The following is an 18,062-nucleotide window of genomic DNA, read 5'->3' as shown; positions in this document are numbered from 1 at the left end:
ACACTCACAGACTTTTGGCAAGCCCACCTGGTTAGTTTACTATATGTGTGTGAATCCTAGCAGCAGCTGCATAGAGGCTCAGACTGGATCCTCTGCAGTACAGCTGCCAAAGGCGATTGGGCCTCACCATGTGCATCCACCTTAGCTAGAATGCTCTTCTGCCCAATATCCACATGTCAGCAACCTCACTCGCTTCAGTCCTTTACTAGAAAGTCACCTTCAGTGAAGCCTACCTTGGTTGCCCTGCCTAAAATTTCAAACTACCATTTCCTCCTGCCCCCTAACTTTTTTTTTTTTTTTTTAATCAAAGCAACTTCTTTTATTCATGGCACCATTTTTCGAACTATAATGTCAAGTCTTATCAGAAGCAAGAAGAAATGGCAAACAGAAGAATCTATGTACCATTGATCCACCTGACCAAAGACTCTTTACAATTAGTAGCTGGTCTCTTGTTATTTTTACTATCTATGTATCTATTAGTCTATCATCTATCTAGATATATTTAATTTTACCATGTTCTAAGTTCATCCATCCATAAAAAAATCACCACTTTCGTGAAAGTGCCTCTAGGAAGGGAAAGAAGAGTGAGTGGTGTCAGAATCCCTCTTGGACCCACTAATTAACTCCAAATAGCACTTGCATACCTTACAATGCAATACCATGTATTTACCTCATTTAATTCTATGATTTTTTCTGTGATGTATCAATTTGAGAGAGATTGAAAATTCAAGAGGAATAAATTAATAGCTTTTTGTAGGATAAACATGAGTATTTTCCTAACAAATGTTCAAACAATAAACATTCATGCAACGTGAATTTGGTTCAGGCAGGCATTTGTCTCCTCTAATGAAACTGAGTCTACTTAGCTTTTGCAGAGCAATCTCTTAGAAGAATTTTTATCTATTTATTTTATCAGGCTTAAGAAGGTGGCTTTTCATGAGCCTGGTGGTTTAGCTTTCAGCTCCATTGCAGTTAACGGGAGCTGTAAAACTCTATTCTTTAGAACCAATTGCAGTAGGAAAATATGTATCAGAGAAAGCCTTTATTCTCATTTTGCATTGTTTATAGACTGCTGAAACGCAGCTCAGTGTGCAGAAGCAAAACCACCGCTATTCATTCATTCATTCATGCAATCATTCTGCCAATCATTTCTTCTCTCCTTATTTATATGAACTCTCCACTACCCTCATTTTAAAAATAACAATAAATCCAGAAACCTTAACAGCAGAGACTGATTGTTTTTACTATATACAAATTTAAAACTTTTACATTGAAAAAATAAATTAGCATAAGCCAAGTTAAAAACCCAAATTACAAGCTAGGAAAAATATAACATATGGTAAAGTAGTAAAACATGTTAAAGATAGGAGAAGAGAATCCATAAAAGATGAAATTCACATGTTAGAAAGAGATCTTTCATCAGGTAGGTTAAACCAAACCAAACCTATTGCTGTCGAGTCTATTCCAACTCACAGTGACCCTGTATGTCAGTAGAACTGCCCCACTGGGTTTCCAAGACTGAACCTTTACAGAAACAGACTGCCACATCTTTCTCCTGCAGAGCAGCTGCTGGGTTCAAACTGCCAACCTTTTGGTTGGCAACTGAGCACTTTAACCACTGTGCCACCAGGGCTCCTTATTAGATGGTAGACATTTGTCATGGATTGGATTATGTCCCCTCAAAAATGTGTATCAATTTGGCTAGGCCATGATTCCCGGTATTGTGTAGCTGTCCTCCATTTTGTGAGTGTAATTTTATTTTAAAGAGGATTAGGGTAGGATCGTAACACCCTTACTAAAGTCACATCCTTGATCCAGTGTAAAGGGAGTTTCCCTGGGTTTGGCCTGCATCGCCTTTTATCTTACAAGAGATAAAAGGAAAGGGAAGCAAGCAAGCAGAGAGTTGGGGACCTTATACCACCGAGAAAGAAGCACCAGGAGCAGAGCATGTCCTTTAGACCTGGGGCTGCTGCGCAGAGAAGCTCCCAATCCAGGGGAAGAAAGACCTTCCTACAGAGCCAACAGAGAAAGAAAGTCTTCCCCCTGGAACTGACGCCCTGAATTTGGACTAGCCTACTAAACTAGACTGTGAGAAAATGAATTTCTCTTTGTTAAAGCCATCCACTTTATTGTATTTCTGTTACAGCAGCATTAGATGACTAAGACAATATTTTTAAAAACTAACAGTGTACAGTGGTCAAGGGGATTGAAAGATGAATGCTCTCAATTGAGAACAATTTGACAGCAGGAGACAAAAGCCTAAAAGTGAGCATACCATTTGGCCCAGGCATTTCACGCCTAGGAATAAATCTTAATGAAATCATCAGACAAACAGATACACAAAACACATATTTATAAGGATGTTCAAGTGTTGTTTATAATAATGAAAAGTTGGAAACCACCTAGTTGTCCATCTTTAGAAGCTGGTTAAATTCCTAATGTTATGACTATATAATGATATATGTTGCTCTTCCAAATAAACATGAGCACTATATTTATTATAATGAAAATATATTCAGAACACTAGAAGACAATATACAGATGAATCCTCATTTTCAGTAGATTTAGACAGATATATCTATATATGTGTACTGGTATTTTAAAATTGGGGAGTAATACCCACTGAAATGTTAAAAGTAGTTTCCTTTAGGTAACAGGATTTGAGAGATTTTCATATTCATCTTTATACCCTTATGTAATTTCTAACTTTTTACAAAAAGAATGTTTTGGTTTTGTGTTCAGAAAAAATAGAGTGCTGTTTCCGTTTTAGAGAAAGTAAATAAGCACCAATAGCAGCCTTGCCTGCAGTAGAGGCATTGCTGCTCCCATTTCTCCCTGTGGGGTCTGTCTCATGCCCCGACTTTATTATCTGCTGTCTCTGACTCCTCTTAGGACTTACATTGTCCTTTAAGCTTATTTTCATGTATATTTTGGTTTCATTTTAGTTCCATATCTTCCTCAAAAACGGACCTTACGTGTAGGCTTAATTTTTTATTTCTCCTCTTCCCTAAATCTCCCATCTCCCCAGATGAACGGCCAAGTTTGGTCTATTGTATCTCATACACAGCTTCACCGCCACATCCTCACTGCTACCACCTTAATCTACGCTGTCAGTATTTCTTAAGGGGATCTATGCAGTATCCTGTTTTTTGCCTTCCAGATGACTCTGGAGACTTTTTCCCTGCTAGCTTTTTCTTTACACTGGCACCAAGTATTTTCCTGAAAACTAATTGAATTCTCTCATTCCCTTGCATTTTTGTTGGTTTTCAAAGACCTGTAGGGATTATGTGTGAGGCCTTTTTGGTGGCATGAAAAGCCCTTCTCAGCCAGGCTCTCTTCTTGTTCTCTACCCTCCATCCCAGCCACACTAAACTTCTTACCATTCTGAGAATAAAGGTTTCTCTTGTGATCCTTGCCTTTTGTACACACTCTCCCTTCTTCCTGTGCATCTGTCTCTAACAATTGGAAAACATATTAATTCTCCAACACCTAGCGTAAATATTTCTCTAGGCAGTCTCTCCTGACTCCTCCCGGTGGAGTCATGGGGCCTTCCTTTGTGCACATTCTTACTGTATTGTATTTAAAGGTTTTTTGTTTATGTACTGGCCTCCCCAAACAAGACAAGGAAGTAGCTACTTAAAGACAAAGGCTGCTTTCTAGCAATTGATATATACTGGCTGAGGTAGAACCTCAAGCGTTCACTGCATATATGCCAAGTACATTCCTCACTATGACCTCTGGTTCTCATTTGGACAATAATTTCTTGTTTTTAAGTGTTTAATTATCAGAGCTTTGAAGACTGAATGAGAATTCTAATCCCTTCTATTGCCTTCCTTAGGCTTCAGATGATGAGTCTTATATCAGTGATGTGAGTGATAACATATCTGAAGACAACACCAGCGTTGCAGACAACATTTCTCGGCAAAGTATGCATCATTCGAGCTTCCAGGTTGTTCTGTCTACGTAGCAAATTACAACTCTGGTGACTTAACAAAGTCATTTTCTTCCCCTCGCTAAGTGTCCTGTTTGAGCTGATTGTTCAATATATTTGTAAACTCTGTGGAAATAGATGGTTAAAAAGGTATTAAGTAGATGGTTAAGAGCAAAAAGTTTTACTTCTTGCTCATGCAAAAAGTTTTCATCCTTAAATGTTAAATTTTTAAATCTAACTTACCTTTTCTTAAATAATATTTGAGAATATTTCCCAATCGTGTTTTAAAAACTTTGCACTGATATTTGTACATTTGTTAGCAACCTTGTATTGAAATAATTCAGTTTATTCTTGAGAGAGCATGATGAAGGCTTAAGAAGGGTGCTCCATCGGAAGGGTTAATTCCTTCTGGTTTTATGAAATCAGAAAACCAGAGGATCTTTCACTGTGGTTCTTGTCTTTCTCCCTCTTCCAGTCCTGAATGGGGAGCTTACGGGGGGGGCTTTCCGAAATGGACGCCGAACGTGCCTGCCCGCTCCCTGTCCTGACACCAGTAACATCAACCTGTGGAATATCTTGAGGAACAACATTGGCAAAGACCTTTCTAAAGTCTCTATGCCTGTGGAGCTAAATGAGCCCCTCAACACTCTGCAGCATCTCTGTGAGGAAATTGAATACAGTGAGCTCCTGGACAAGGCCTCGGAGACCGACGATCCCTATGAGCGCATGGTAATAAACTCGGTGCCACAAAACAATGCCAACCCTAGACCAGGGCTAAGCCAGAATTCCTTAGGATGATATATTTGGAGACATGGTTTTTGCATAACTTTCCTACTACATAGGTAAGAGAGTTCGTTTGCATAAGTCATGCAGGGCCAAAAAGTTTCAGGTGAGCTTTGTGACTTATCTCTGGTTTAGAGGGTTTCTAAAGTTAGGATGTAAAAGATCATATTCCTTACAGGTTTAAGGCATGCATGTCTAGCCTCGCTTTGGTGTCCCTGGTGGTACAAACAGTTAATGCGCTCAGCTGCTAACTGAAAGGTTGGTAGTTCAGACCCACTCAGTGGCACCTCAAAAGAAAGGCCTGGCAATCTCCTGAAAAATCATCCATTGAAAACTCTGTGGAGCTTAGTTCTACTCTGACACACTTGGGGTTGCCATGAGTCAGAATCAACTTGCCAGGAACTGGTTAGCCTCGCTTTATCAGCTTTCCCTGAATGTCAAGATACCCCATTTGTTTAGGAGCTTTGGTTTGAGAAAGTAATTTCCTGTTTGTACTTTGGCCTGGGCTTTATTCCAGTGTGGCTGTGGGAAACTTTACTTGCTCTCATCACCAGCACCACAACCGTCCTGCATAACCTACACACCGAGTTTCAGATATTTGAACTCTGATGTTCATTGTATTAGTTTGCTAGGACTGCCATAACAAGTTACCATAAACTGAGTGGCTTAAAACAACAGAAATTGAGTCTCTCAATGTTCAGGAGACCAGAAGCCCAAAATCAAGGTGTCGTTAGGGTTAATTTCCTTGGAAGCTCTCAAGTAGAAATGTCCCATGCCTCCGCCCTAGCCAAGGTTTGTTTCCAGCAATCCTTGGCACTCCTTGGTTTTTAGACATTAGCACTCCAACCCTGCCTCCACCTTCACATCACCGTCTATCCTCTGTGTCTCTATGTCCAAATATCCCTCTTTTAAGGACACCTGTCATTGGATTAGGGCCTACCCTAATCTACTGTGACCTTATCTTGAGTACCTCTGTAAACACCGTATTTCCAAATAAGAACACGTTCACAGGTATTGGGGATTTGGACTTGAACATGTCTTTTCGGGGGACATAATTCAACCTACAACACTCATGATCATGAAATTTGGCTGGATGTATGAATAAAGAACACTCGACCCCAACTGCCTCCAGGTTCCCTTATGGGAGCCTCATTTTAGCTTTTTTCCCCCTTAAGTTCCAGAAGATCCTGTGAAAATAATAGAAAAAGCAAAGGCCATCAAATCAGTGCCCGTTGACAAGGAGCATGTAAAATCTAGAGTAATAAGGGACAAACAGACCTGGAAATAGTCTCTCCTATATTATTTTCCTTTCTTAAATGTTTTAACAGGTTCTTATTGCTGCATTTGCAGTTTCAGGATATTGCTCCACCTATTTCAGAGCAGGAAGTAAGCCATTCAACCCTGTCCTTGGGGAGACTTATGAATGCATTAGAGAAGACAAAGGTTTCCGATTTTTCTCAGAACAGGTAAGTCCCATTGGACTGAGTGACGTCTCTGTATAGTAGGAGGGAACTATCTGTTTTGGGTGGTTTATGATGCCATTTAACAGAAAAGTTACTTAGCTCATCTGCCTAAATGTTTGTAAATTCTCCATGTTTAAGCATGACATCTTAAAAGTTAAAGATTTAGTAATTCACTTATGCATTTTGAGAATAATTCACTAATATATATGGATGAATTGAGTATTTTAGGGTGGCCAATATATGGTGTAAAAAATTATCATATGTGGAAGTTTTAACACTAATGTCTGTTGCCTTCTTTTTTTGTTTTTAATTACCAGGTTAGCCATCATCCACCCATTTCTGCCTGTCACTGTGAATCAAAGAATTTTGTGTTTTGGCAAGGTTTGTATTTTAGTTATAATTTGAAAATCAACTTTACAAGCCTATGAAAAAGTTTCTCATTTCTAAAGGTACATTATACTGTTTAGGTTTTTTCTTTTTGAACTTAGTGAATATTGGCAATTGGCACTTAGTTCAGTTTGAGAAATTAAATTTCTAGGTTGAAATATGATACCATGTCATTTAAGAGAGGAGATTGTTCATCTAGGAGGCACAGCCTTATGGGACAGCAGAGGTTCATGCTGACCCTGCCAGCTTAAGGCTATTACTTTACCTCATTGTGCCTCATTGTCTGTATCCATACCATGGAGGTTATGCAGGTTGCCTTCTTGCTTCTTGGGGTGTACAAAGAGATTTTCATCCTGAACAAAGGCTTTGCGGCATATCACCAGTGGTCACAGTCTATTTGGATTGATAAACATTGCAGTAGTTTCTGGTCATTTACTCACTGAGGCTCAGAGGTTTGGATTGAAGCCTTTACTTAATACCCTGTGTTCAGTCAAATATTAAAAACTTCCCTAAAAGGAAAAGTTACAAAACCCTTTTGGAAAGGAAAGAAAAAATATGTAAATTTGACCATTAAGTATAAATAGTTCCTTCACAGTTTGAAGGGTGCTTCATTGCTCACAGAGTAACTCTTCTTATGGGAATTTCCTCAACCTAAAAAATACACAAAATGATAGAGCACCAGAACTGTACCTTCTTCCAAAATAAGAGAGTAAATCATTTCCTGGTTATGACAAACATTCAGAAATTTTGTGGCAACAGCATTAAGCTCCCTTAGTTCATGAAAAGGGAACAGGGCAGTTATTATAAATACACAGGTAAACTTGAGTTTTAAGAGGAAAACATAAGATCATCATGTGAGATAAAGTGCTGGGCCCTGAGCTGTATCTTAACAACTAGTGTAGGAACATGTACATTAAGTTAATCCCACTTTCTCATAAATCTTGTGTATCTATATTTAGAGATTTTATTTTGTTTTACTGTTCTCCCAAATTGTATAATTCTTCCACGTGGGGAAAAAGTATGTATATAAATCAATGATACTGCCACACTGCAGTTGCTATACAGCTGATACGTGATCTCTATGTTAACTATTTCTGTCTTGTAGTGAAAATTTGTAAGAACATATAATGTTATCTGTAATATTAAAGCACAGTACAACCAAAATCAAACCAAACCTGTTGCCGTCGAGTCGATTCTGACTCATAGCAATCCTACAGGACGGGGTAGAACTGCCCCATAGGGTTTCCAAGGAGCAGCTGGTGGATTCAAACTGCTGACCTTTTGGTTAGCAGTCGGTGCTCTTAACCAATGTGCCACCAGGGCTCCAAAACACAGTACAGTCTGTGTATATATGTGTATATGAATATGCATACACACACATATTATTTCAGGCTTTTCTGAGATTTATTAGTTGACAACAAATACAGAGCATGTATTATAGAGAAACATAGATATTCAGGTTTTTTTGGTTCACAGTTAATCTTTTCATCTTGGGCCATCTTCAGCCTCTTGTCATTTTAATTAAAAAAATACGGAATCAATTCTTATTACGAAAGTGCTTTGTAAAAGGTAAAGTGTAATACAAAGGTTATTTTTTACGGAACAAATGATAAGACATGATGTACATGTTTCTTGTCCTCTACCTATGTTGTGTAGATATCAGATGGAAAAACAAGTTCTGGGGGAAGTCAATGGAAATCTTGCCTGTTGGAACACTGAATGTCATGCTTCCCAAGTACGTTGGTCCCATCTTCCTTTTGGCTTCTTATCTGTTTTTCTAAATCAGAAATGAAATTTCTAAATCTCAAAATGTGCCAAGGGTTCATTTCTCTGTATGCTCAAAGCTTTGCGAACTTCACCAAAGTTTTGAGAATGGTTCCCAAAAATCAATGAGAATGTTAGAATATGTGTCAAAGCTGCCTATTTGTCTATTTACATCCTCATTCATCAGTCAACAACAGGCACCTACCATGTTCCAGTCACTGTGCTAGTTTGCATTTTATGTGAAACATTCCCCTTTTCTATATGATTTATAATTCTAATTTTGAGCTCATTTTAGATCCAGGGTTATTTATTTTAATTTCTAAGTTATCTTGTTAAGGAAGGAAGGTTGAGTTCTTTGTTTCTTTCTCTTTTTTTTTTTTTGGTTGCTACGTTTTGTTTTTTGTTTCCTCTTAAATCACAGAATTTGCTGGTGGGTTGGTGGAGGAAGGTGAGGGGAAGAAAGTATCCCCAGGTACACAAAATAAACTTTCAATATTTGCAAATTTGGAAAGAAGAAATATTTCCCAGGTGCATATGTAGTGCCTGCATCATAGCAATTCATTAATTTTATAAGGATTTAGAAGCATTTCATTTTATTTGAAAATATGCATAAATATACATAATGTGCAAACCTAAATGTGATTTGAAGCTGTCATCTCATTCCTTGGCGGAAATTCTCATAACCTTACTTTCCGGAATTTGCATTAGATCTGTTTCATCTTAGTTATGCTAGTCAGTCTTTTCCCAAAGAAGTATTCACATCTTCGGTCTTAACTTGAAATACGAGACAACATTCTCAGAGTAACCTTTCTTAAATGCACACCCTATCATGCCTTCTACCTTGAATCCTTCTGCAGTAACCCCATTGCTTGCAAGGTAAATGCAGACTCCTTGGTGTGTCATTTAAGGCCTTCCCTCTTCTGCCTCAGCACACCTCTCCAGCCTCGCAGCCTGCCACACCCACTTACCTGTAACACACTGCTCATAGGTCCCTAGATGCATTGTGCTCTTCTGGCCCTTGTGCCTTCTGTTGTTGCTTTTCCTCAGTCCATAATACCCTTTTATCCATCCCACCAAATCTTAGACAACATCTCACATCCTCTAGAAAGTCTTCCTTGAATGAGTGAATCATGTCATATAAATATTTGTGACTACGAAGAAACTTCCAAGGAAGATATAAGGGAAATGAAGCTTTGATCACAGAACATTGTCATTAGTATATACAGTAATACCTATTTGTGACCTTCACTGTTTTTAACCAATATGAACGTTCTTTCTTCACCAGCAGATACGGAGATTGCTATGTGTGGAATAAAGTCACCACGTGCATACATAACATTCTCAGTGGGAGGAGATGGATAGAGCATTATGGAGAAGTCACCATCAGAAATACCAAAAGCAGTGTTTGCATCTGCAAACTCACATTTGTCAAGGTAAATAACATCATACAACATAGTGTAGGAAAAATAGTATAAAACACTTACTGAGGAAGAAGTAGTACAATTACCTTTAAACAGCAGCAAGTGAATTTGTCCTGTATCTTTGGTGCTTAAGGACATTTTAGTTGAGAAAGCAAAATCAACCGATGGAGTTGCTTGAGGCATGAAGGCATCTCTATGTATGGAGGTTCAACAAAGCACCATCTCAAAACAGAAAACAGAAATGATTTCTTTATTAAGCAGCAAGTTAGCATTTCAAAAAGCAAAACCCCAGAAAATACTTTTTGCCCATAACAAGTCTGGTTTATATTCTGTTCCTGCTTGATTATAACATATTCAGGTGATCTTATTTAAGATAAATATCATGTAATTATTATTTCCTGACAATTTCTGTCAAGTTGAATAGAGCAGCCATGTAGATGATAGCTACCATTCATCACAACCCTTATCCAAAAATGCTGCTATTGTAGTCCAAATAAGTCCAACAAAAAGCGTTGCCTTTATTAACAAGAAAAGATGTTTGGGATAGAAATGCCCACAGAACACCACTTTCCCTCAGTATCACCTCCATGTTTGTTTAGGTGTGCCACAGAATCCATTGTGGTACATGAACCCTCATGATCACATTCTCATATGGTAAACAGGTAACATTGAACCCTTAGTTAAATCCTTTTACACCGTATTGGAAGATCATATTAGTTTTAATTTAATGTCTTTATTTTAGCTCGAGATATTCTTTTTTTTCTCCTTATAGACTCATTAGATGGCTTAGAAGTGAAGATCTGGGATCATTATTTGTCTGACTTGGTGATAAGAGTACATGTGTGCATTTAGTTTTGTGGGCTATGAGAAACTTCATTTTAAGCCTGTCATTGATATTTGCAGAGCCCAGGGCAAGAGTACAAATGGAGGTGCCTATACCACATGTGTAAATATTTTAAAATATATGAATTAAGCCTACAGAATGTCAAAGAAAATATGTTCTGTCCTTTGGCCTTGATGAATATGCCTTTTATCACAAGCCACAAGGCCAGGTTGGATACTTCAGAGCTTCGTGCTGGAAGCATGGCAACACAGGATGAACCAGTCCTGGCCCATGGCCTTGCCCGCTTTTCTTCCCACTTTCAGCTCTGTTCTGCACTGCAGGGGACCTCACACACACATATGTAGGCAGTCCAGCCCACATATCTAAGCTCTGTCCACACTCCCTGCAAAGAGCCACCTCTTGACCACCCTTCAGGCCTAAAGGTGCATACACTGGTGGATTGTTTGCCCTTGGATGAATCTAAGAAAAAGGCCTGTGCAGGCTGTGGAATAAGTTCTGAGCCATTTGGACAGAGAATTTAATAAGAGTCTTGGGTATTTGGGCTTGATCTAGAAGGGGGATCATGGGCTCTAAGTGGGTAGGTACCCATAGACTTTTCACCCCTTTGGGAGGGGCATGGCTGGAAGAGGGCCAAAGCAGGGTCCCCAGGATAAAATTTAACCATTTACAAATACTGGGAAAATTATTTCACAAACCACTTCTGCAGAATTGCCAACTGAAATTCATTAAAATCCATGAACAAAGGGAAAATACAAGACAGAAGGATCTGAGGAAGAAATTACCAACCTATAAATTGATATTAGGTTACTAGGATAGAGCCTAAACCTTCTCTATTTCATGCTACCATGATAGAGTAGAGATCGTCCCTTTCTTAAAAGCTTAGCTGTCTAACACTTAGGAAGCCACCATTTCTGTAAAAAAACATTTCAAGGTAGATTTCTTGAAATGGCTTGAATGTGTAACTTCAAGGTTAAGAAAATTTCCCATACAGAAGTTGTAGAGATTTGGCGTTGTTGAAGAGATTGACTCTTAATTGGGGGTTGATTTTCCCAGGTGAATTATTGGAATTCTAATGTGAATGAAGTCCAGGGTGTTGTTATGGATCAAGAGGGAAAGGTGGTGCACCGGCTGTTTGGGAAGTGGCATGAAGGGCTCTACTGTGGCGTGGCTCCTTCTGCAAAGTGCATCTGGAGACCAGGTGAGACTGGCATGTGCGTCCTGCCCCCAGGAGAGTACCAGGAGTGAATGTTAGATCATCCCATGCAGTTTACCTTTTGTTTTCTTTAACAGTGATGTTATAAAAACATAGGCGCGTAAAGGCAGTTAGATTTTGGCTTCATGTAAAATCACTCTTAAGTATAATGCCTGCATCTCAAAAGCTAGGTATATTTATTAAAAAGTTCAGACAATTGAAATCAAACTTAAATCCTTCCTGATGTTATTTATCCTCTGTTTTAATTAAACAAAGGAAAGCTCGCAAACATCTATAATCCTCAAATTTAATAACTCGCCAGAGTAAGTGATCTTTTTGTTACTGGAGTAAGGTTCTTGCCTCTCACTGGTCAAGAATGAGCAGGTAAGGCACATAGTTTTCCACACAAGCAAAGTTTTATTGAAGAGGCTTGCAAGTGGAGACGAGGAGGGCCTAGAGCAACGCATACCCTCACCTCACAGAACAAAAGACAGGCCCGAGTTTTTAAAAGTTCTCTGGCAGGAAAAGATTCATGTTTATTCATAGACACAGGCAGGGATATGTTAACTAAGGTGTGCATGCAGCAGCTTTCCAAGATGGCTCCGGTCCTGGAAGCCTCTGGGATTCGTAGCAGGATTTATTATGGGGTGACGCGTCTGTGCGGTCTCTCGCTCTCTGGGTTCAATTCCCTGGCTGGGGCTGTAGCCTCTCACTGTCCCTGGTGGGAGGTCACACAGCGGTCACAGGTGGATGTTCTGCGTACGTCCCTGGGCCTGGTTTTCTCCAGCTGCTTCTGAAAGGCAACTTTAAAGAAGTTTGTGGGCTATTTTTAGATACCCTGCCCCACTGTTTCAGGGAATGGCTTTTTTTCTGCTGTCTGGCCCATTTCTTGTTATTTTGTTTGCAGATTTGGAGGCCCCTCTGTTCTCTAAGTTTCTAGGTTCCACACTCAACCCCCTATTATCTCCCTTATAGTATAGCCTATTTCTCTTTTACTTGCTTCTCCTCTAACCACACCAGTCTCTTCGCTATTTCTCAAACAGGCACCCTCCAATCTCAGGGCCATTGCTCTCTGTCGTATCTTCACTTGAGCAACAAAAAGCAGCAATATGTTGGCATTTAACAAAAGACATCAAAAGAGTTCTGGTAATAACAGTAGCATATAATTGATTAGTATAGATGGAACAAGTCTCTACAAAACATTTATTCTCATTGGAATTTTGTCAGTTAATCCCTAACTTTAAAATTAAATGTTGGTTTCCTAAGACAGATCAATGAGCATTTAAATTCCTGCTAGTAGAGTGGTTCGTTCATTCATTTCAGCACCTATTTATTGACTACTGACTAGGTATGAGGCTTTGATCTAGGAGCTTTGGATACATCAATGGGCAAAGCAAACAAAGGTCTTGCCTTTGAGGGGGTTAGTTAAAAAGTGCCAATAAAAATCAATTTAGATCTCATGTTTTTCTTTTCTAAAGGGAAGTAAATAAGTATTTCTAGCAAAATCTTAATGTTTATAGCAAATCAGGCTTGCACGTAGTAAGGCTACTGAACTTTTGAAAGAAAAGTTATGGAATAGTTTACCCAGTGAGACTACTATATGTGTAAAGTTTTATTTTGAAAGCTGGATTTTATTATTACATATATGAACCTGTCAGTTCTGGTAACATAAAGTTCCCCACCTAGCAAAATATAACTGATTTAATTCACTTGAAAAACATGTATAACCTAGTGTTTATGACTATACAAATTTGGTACTACAGTGGGTATTAATGAAACACAGGGGTAAGTCAGCTCTCTGAGATCTGTAAGCCTTTTTGTCTCTCAGCAATAGCCCATCTGTCACCCTCCAGGTTCCATGCCAACCAACTATGAACTCTATTATGGCTTCACAAGGTTTGCTATTGAGCTCAATGAGTTAGATCCTGTGCTGAAAGACCTCCTTCCACCGACAGATGCACGATTTAGGCCAGATCAGAGGTAAGGACGACAGTGGTATTTAAGGTGTACATAGGTCATAGCACAGGACTACAGAGGTCATGGAGATTATCTTCTCCACCATCATTTATTCATTCAGTCAGTAATTCTGGCACAAATAGTTAAGTGCTCCACTACTAGCCGAAAGATTCTAACCCGCCCAGAGGCGCCTGGGTAGACAGGCTTAGCAATCTGCTGCTGAAAGTTTCCAGCCTTGACAACCCTATGGAGGGCAGCTCTTCTCCACACACATGGGGTTACCATGAGTCAGAATGGACTCGACGCCAACTAACCACAACCACAACCCTAGGTAAAGCAGTATCCATAGGGTGATCATACCAGAAGGTTGTTTATCTCAACTAAAATATTCCCCACGGAAAATAACACAGATGTTTTTCAACAAAAAGTTTTATCTCCTTTCCTCACCCCCCAAAAAAAATTACCAAAGGTTTACAGATTCAATAGACTCTGTCTTTCCACTAAATACAAAATCACTCCTCCCCACTGGTTTTTTTGTTTAACTTCTTTTCTCCTATTACTCTGTAACATGGAGTATCTTTCAAACTAAATAATAAGAGTATGAAGTGACAGGGGCACTGAGAAATGCTTTGAATGAAAGCCTGGAATATGCCCAACATGGTTTTGATCCCATAGGATATGAGTAAGATGTACTTTAATACCTTCTGGCTCTTATGTTTTATTATTTGTACATAATTCTGCACTCACTGTGTCCTATATTTTCACTCCTGCTGAATTCATCTTACTTTTTCCAAAATTTCTATGTTGTTGTTAGGTGTCATCGAGTCAGTTCTGATGCATAGTGACCCTGTATACAACAGAACGAAACACTGTCCAGACCTACGTCAGTTTCCTGTTTCCAGTGTATTTTTTTACTTTATCTGTCTTCTGCCAAGATGTTTTCAGTATTGAATGTTCAACTGTTCAGATCTCTTATATTCTGCTATTCTGTTCTCTCTCCAGACATGCAGTCTCACGATTTGACATTCAAATCTATCAATAACTTCCTGTATAATGTATATCATATTGTATCCCTGTCCTTTGCTCTTATTTTGAAATTTAAATATTTGCAAATCACCAGTGGGTCTTTTTTTTAATCTGCTTTTTGTTTCTCAATTCTATTTTAATATTCCCTTCCTGAATTTCATTTCCTATTCTTTGGCCTTTTGTAATTTTTTCCAACTGTTAACCTTTTTTTTTTTTTCCATCAGTTTTATTCTCGCGAATAAAACAGGAAAACTCCTCCCCCCTCAATTTTTCTAAAAGTAGATGGATGATAGCCAGTTTTCATCCTCTATTTTATGGTCTATACCAAGTGCTTTTTTTGTTATTTTGTTTCATATTTTTTAAATTGTGGTAAAATAGATATAACAAATTCTCCATTTTAACCATCAAGTGTACAGTTCAGTGACATTAATTAAATTCATGTTATAAAACCATCACCACTATTTCCAAAAGTTTTTCCATGCCCCAGACAAAACCTCAGTACCCCTTAAGTAATCACTCCATGTTTCCCCCTCCTCTCAGCCCTGATAACACTAATAAACTTTGGTCTCTATACATCTGCCCATTCTGGATATTTTACATAAGTGAGATCATACAATATTTGTCCCTTTATCTGACTTATTTCAGTTAGCATAATATTTTCAAGGCTCATCTGTGTTGTAGCATGTGTCAGGACTTCATTTTTCCTTTTAGCTTTATTGTATCTCTTTATCATATGTATACTTACCACATGTTGTTTATCCATTTATCTGCTGATGGACACTTAACTCGTTTCTACCTTTTGGCTGTTGTGAATAATGCTGCAGTGAACACTGGAGTACAAGTATCTGATTGAGTCCCTAGTTTTAATTCTTTTGGGTTAACAAGTGCTTCTTGACAATATGGAAAAGGAGCACAAGTTATTACTTCATGTTGCTCTAACCCTGGACCCTCCAGCCATCCTGAAAACCTCAAGTTGTAGAGCCCCAAATGGCAAAGAAAAGTCTTCAAGGACCAAATCACTGATCCTTCACTCCTACCATTATATTGCTGTACACAGTAATTCAGACCACATACACAGAAAGCATGTGGATTGATGGACAAACAGGCGGTGTGCCTAGGGCAGGGGTGAGAGGACATTACCAGAGTGTTACACTTACAGCAACCAGAAGGTAATTTTGTGTACATGAGATTATTTTTTCCCAGAAAAGAGGATAATATATTAAAAGATCAATTGCTCTTTGCTTAGATTTTTGGAAGAAGGAAATTTGGAAGCTGCAGCAGCAGAGAAACAAAGAGTAGAAGAACTTCAGAGATCTCGAAGACGATACATGGAAGAAAACAACCTTGAACATATACCAAAATTTTTTAAGTAAGTCAGTTCAATCAGATAGCAAGTAAATGTTTTGTAAATGCATAAACAATGGGAAACACCAGGTGAAAAGAAAATTACAAATAGTTTGGTATCCAGAGAACTTAAAGGTAGAAAAATTAAACTGATTTTGGTAACTTTGCTTTTGGCAGTGGAAATACTGAATCAGATTTGCATAAAAATAAATTCTTCTCTATAGCACTTTTCATAGACAGCAAAAGAGACTGAGGATCTTGCCCAGGAGACTCTTTGTTCTTCAGCTGTACCCTTTAGAATTATAGAAACTTGTTCCCACTTCCTCACCCAGAGATGGGATGGTACCCTACTGTCCACAAGGTCATCCTAGCTTGATTAGTATTTAATTTTATTTCTAATACATGGAGCTTAAATCTGAACAGTTATACCCACTGTGGTATGATTGTGGGTGATTATTACAGGATTATTTACAGGATTGTATATACCTCACACAGATTAATCTGGTTTCCAAATCCATCTGTTGCCCTCCAGAGCCAAGACAAAAAGCTCAGCATAACCTCATACCCTCTATAGTTGCCATTTCAAGACTGCCCTAGGTAGAAATGCAGCCTTGCCCTTCAGACGTCTAAAGTGCATGCTTTGAAGACTGACCAACCAGAGGCTCTTAGAGCTACTGACGTTGCATACTTTTCCCCACAAGAGACTCTGGGCTCTGGGGCCTGAGGTTCTCAGTTTTAATACTTGTATGTGCTTTGGTTGGGGCTCTTCACTTTCTAGTCCTGCCTGGAGATGATTTATTCTTGCCCTCAGCCTCTCTCCTCATGACCCTACCCACTTCCATTTAACAACAAAATGAGTTCATTTCTGGCCAAAAATATTCAAGTCATCAGTAAGCAGATAAGACACTAACTGCCCTAAAAAAAAAAAAAGTACTGCTTATATGTATGTCTTATTCACAGGAGAGGATCCAATTATCAGCTTACCTTGATGCAATTTTTGTCTAATCTTCATTTTTATATTTTCACAGAAAAGTTATCAATGCCAATCAAAGGGAAGTCTGGGTTTCTAACGACACTTACTGGGAGCTGCGAAAAGACCCTGGGTTTAGTAAAGTAGACAGCCCTGTTCTTTGGTAAACTGGGAATGTAGAGCTAGCCAACATATCACACTCTGAATGAAGAAATAACTATGCACAATTCAGTTTCTTATAGCTAAGCGTGGTTTGTGGGTCAACTGAAAACCTACCATTTGCTTTTCTATTCATCTTTATAATGGACTCTAAGAAGTGCATTAGACAAGGCCCCTAACCACTCTTGGATCCTTTCTGTTTTGCTGCAACCATATTCCTTAAAAACATCCATACCCTCCTCGAAAAGCAGAATAAAAAGAGTAGAATATAAAATCCAAAGTCTGAAGAGTTTTTCAAGAAAACAAACTGCAACTGGTGCTCAAAGCTGATCAAGAGAGTCAAAGCAACGTGACATAGAAGCCACGCGTTTGGTCCTTTATCTGGAAGCACCACCACCTTATCAGAGGGGCTCCTGGGCCACAGCGGTCGGTCAGTTCAGACTTCAGGTGTGTCTGTTTGATGTGTGCTTGTGCTGGCCTTGTCGAAAAAGACGTGATGCTTCTCAGAGCCTGTTCCATCTGTACGCCATTGTTCATGCCTTAAGAAATGCAAAGATGTACAATAAATCATTTTTTTAATGTGTGCTTATAGGTTTATGTGAAGGACAGATCTTTTGAATCATGGCATGATTCACTATGGGATCAGAAATTATGAGACTAACTTAGATGGATTTAAAAAAAAAAGCAACATGTGCTTTACTTTGATAAGTCAGTCTCTATGTCATATATCTAAAAGCTGAAAAGGAAAAGGTGTGACTAATTAGATCTCTGTATTGACATTGCTCGTTAAGTTCCTGTCCTGTGTCCAGATAATAAACCGTC

The 18,062-nt window shown here is 38.7% G+C and overlaps 1 protein-coding gene across 14 annotated transcripts in view; it reads left to right on the top strand.

The window, feature by feature from the left end:
- The window catches only part of OSBPL6 (oxysterol binding protein like 6), a 238,983-nt gene extending 221,473 nt beyond the window's left edge, over positions 1–17,510 (top strand). For 9 of the 14 annotated variants that reach the window (XM_023542814.2, XM_010602798.3, XM_023542812.2 and 6 more), the window contains 10 exons: positions 3,839–3,926; positions 4,407–4,660; positions 6,043–6,180; positions 6,495–6,558; positions 8,221–8,299; positions 9,614–9,761; positions 11,647–11,791; positions 13,639–13,765; positions 16,014–16,136; positions 17,140–17,510. In XM_023542814.2, the coding sequence (XP_023398582.1) occupies positions 3,839–3,926; positions 4,407–4,660; positions 6,043–6,180; positions 6,495–6,558; positions 8,221–8,299; positions 9,614–9,761; positions 11,647–11,791; positions 13,639–13,765; positions 16,014–16,136; positions 17,140–17,248 (1,275 nt within the window). In that variant the 3' untranslated portion in view covers positions 17,249–17,510. The remainder of the gene's footprint in view (positions 1–3,838; positions 3,927–4,406; positions 4,661–6,042; positions 6,181–6,494; positions 6,559–8,220; positions 8,300–9,613; positions 9,762–11,646; positions 11,792–13,638; positions 13,766–16,013; positions 16,137–17,139) is intronic. The other 5 variants (XM_003406197.4, XM_023542813.2, XM_023542811.2 and 2 more) reach the window with 2 other exon arrangements.
- The last annotated feature ends 552 nt before the right edge of the window (positions 17,511–18,062 follow it).

This window comes from Loxodonta africana, chromosome 6 (genome assembly GCF_030014295.1).
Source record: "Loxodonta africana isolate mLoxAfr1 chromosome 6, mLoxAfr1.hap2, whole genome shotgun sequence".
Classification (NCBI taxonomy): Eukaryota; Metazoa; Chordata; class Mammalia; order Proboscidea; family Elephantidae; genus Loxodonta; species Loxodonta africana.
This window is presented reverse-complemented; position numbering and strand designations above follow the sequence as displayed.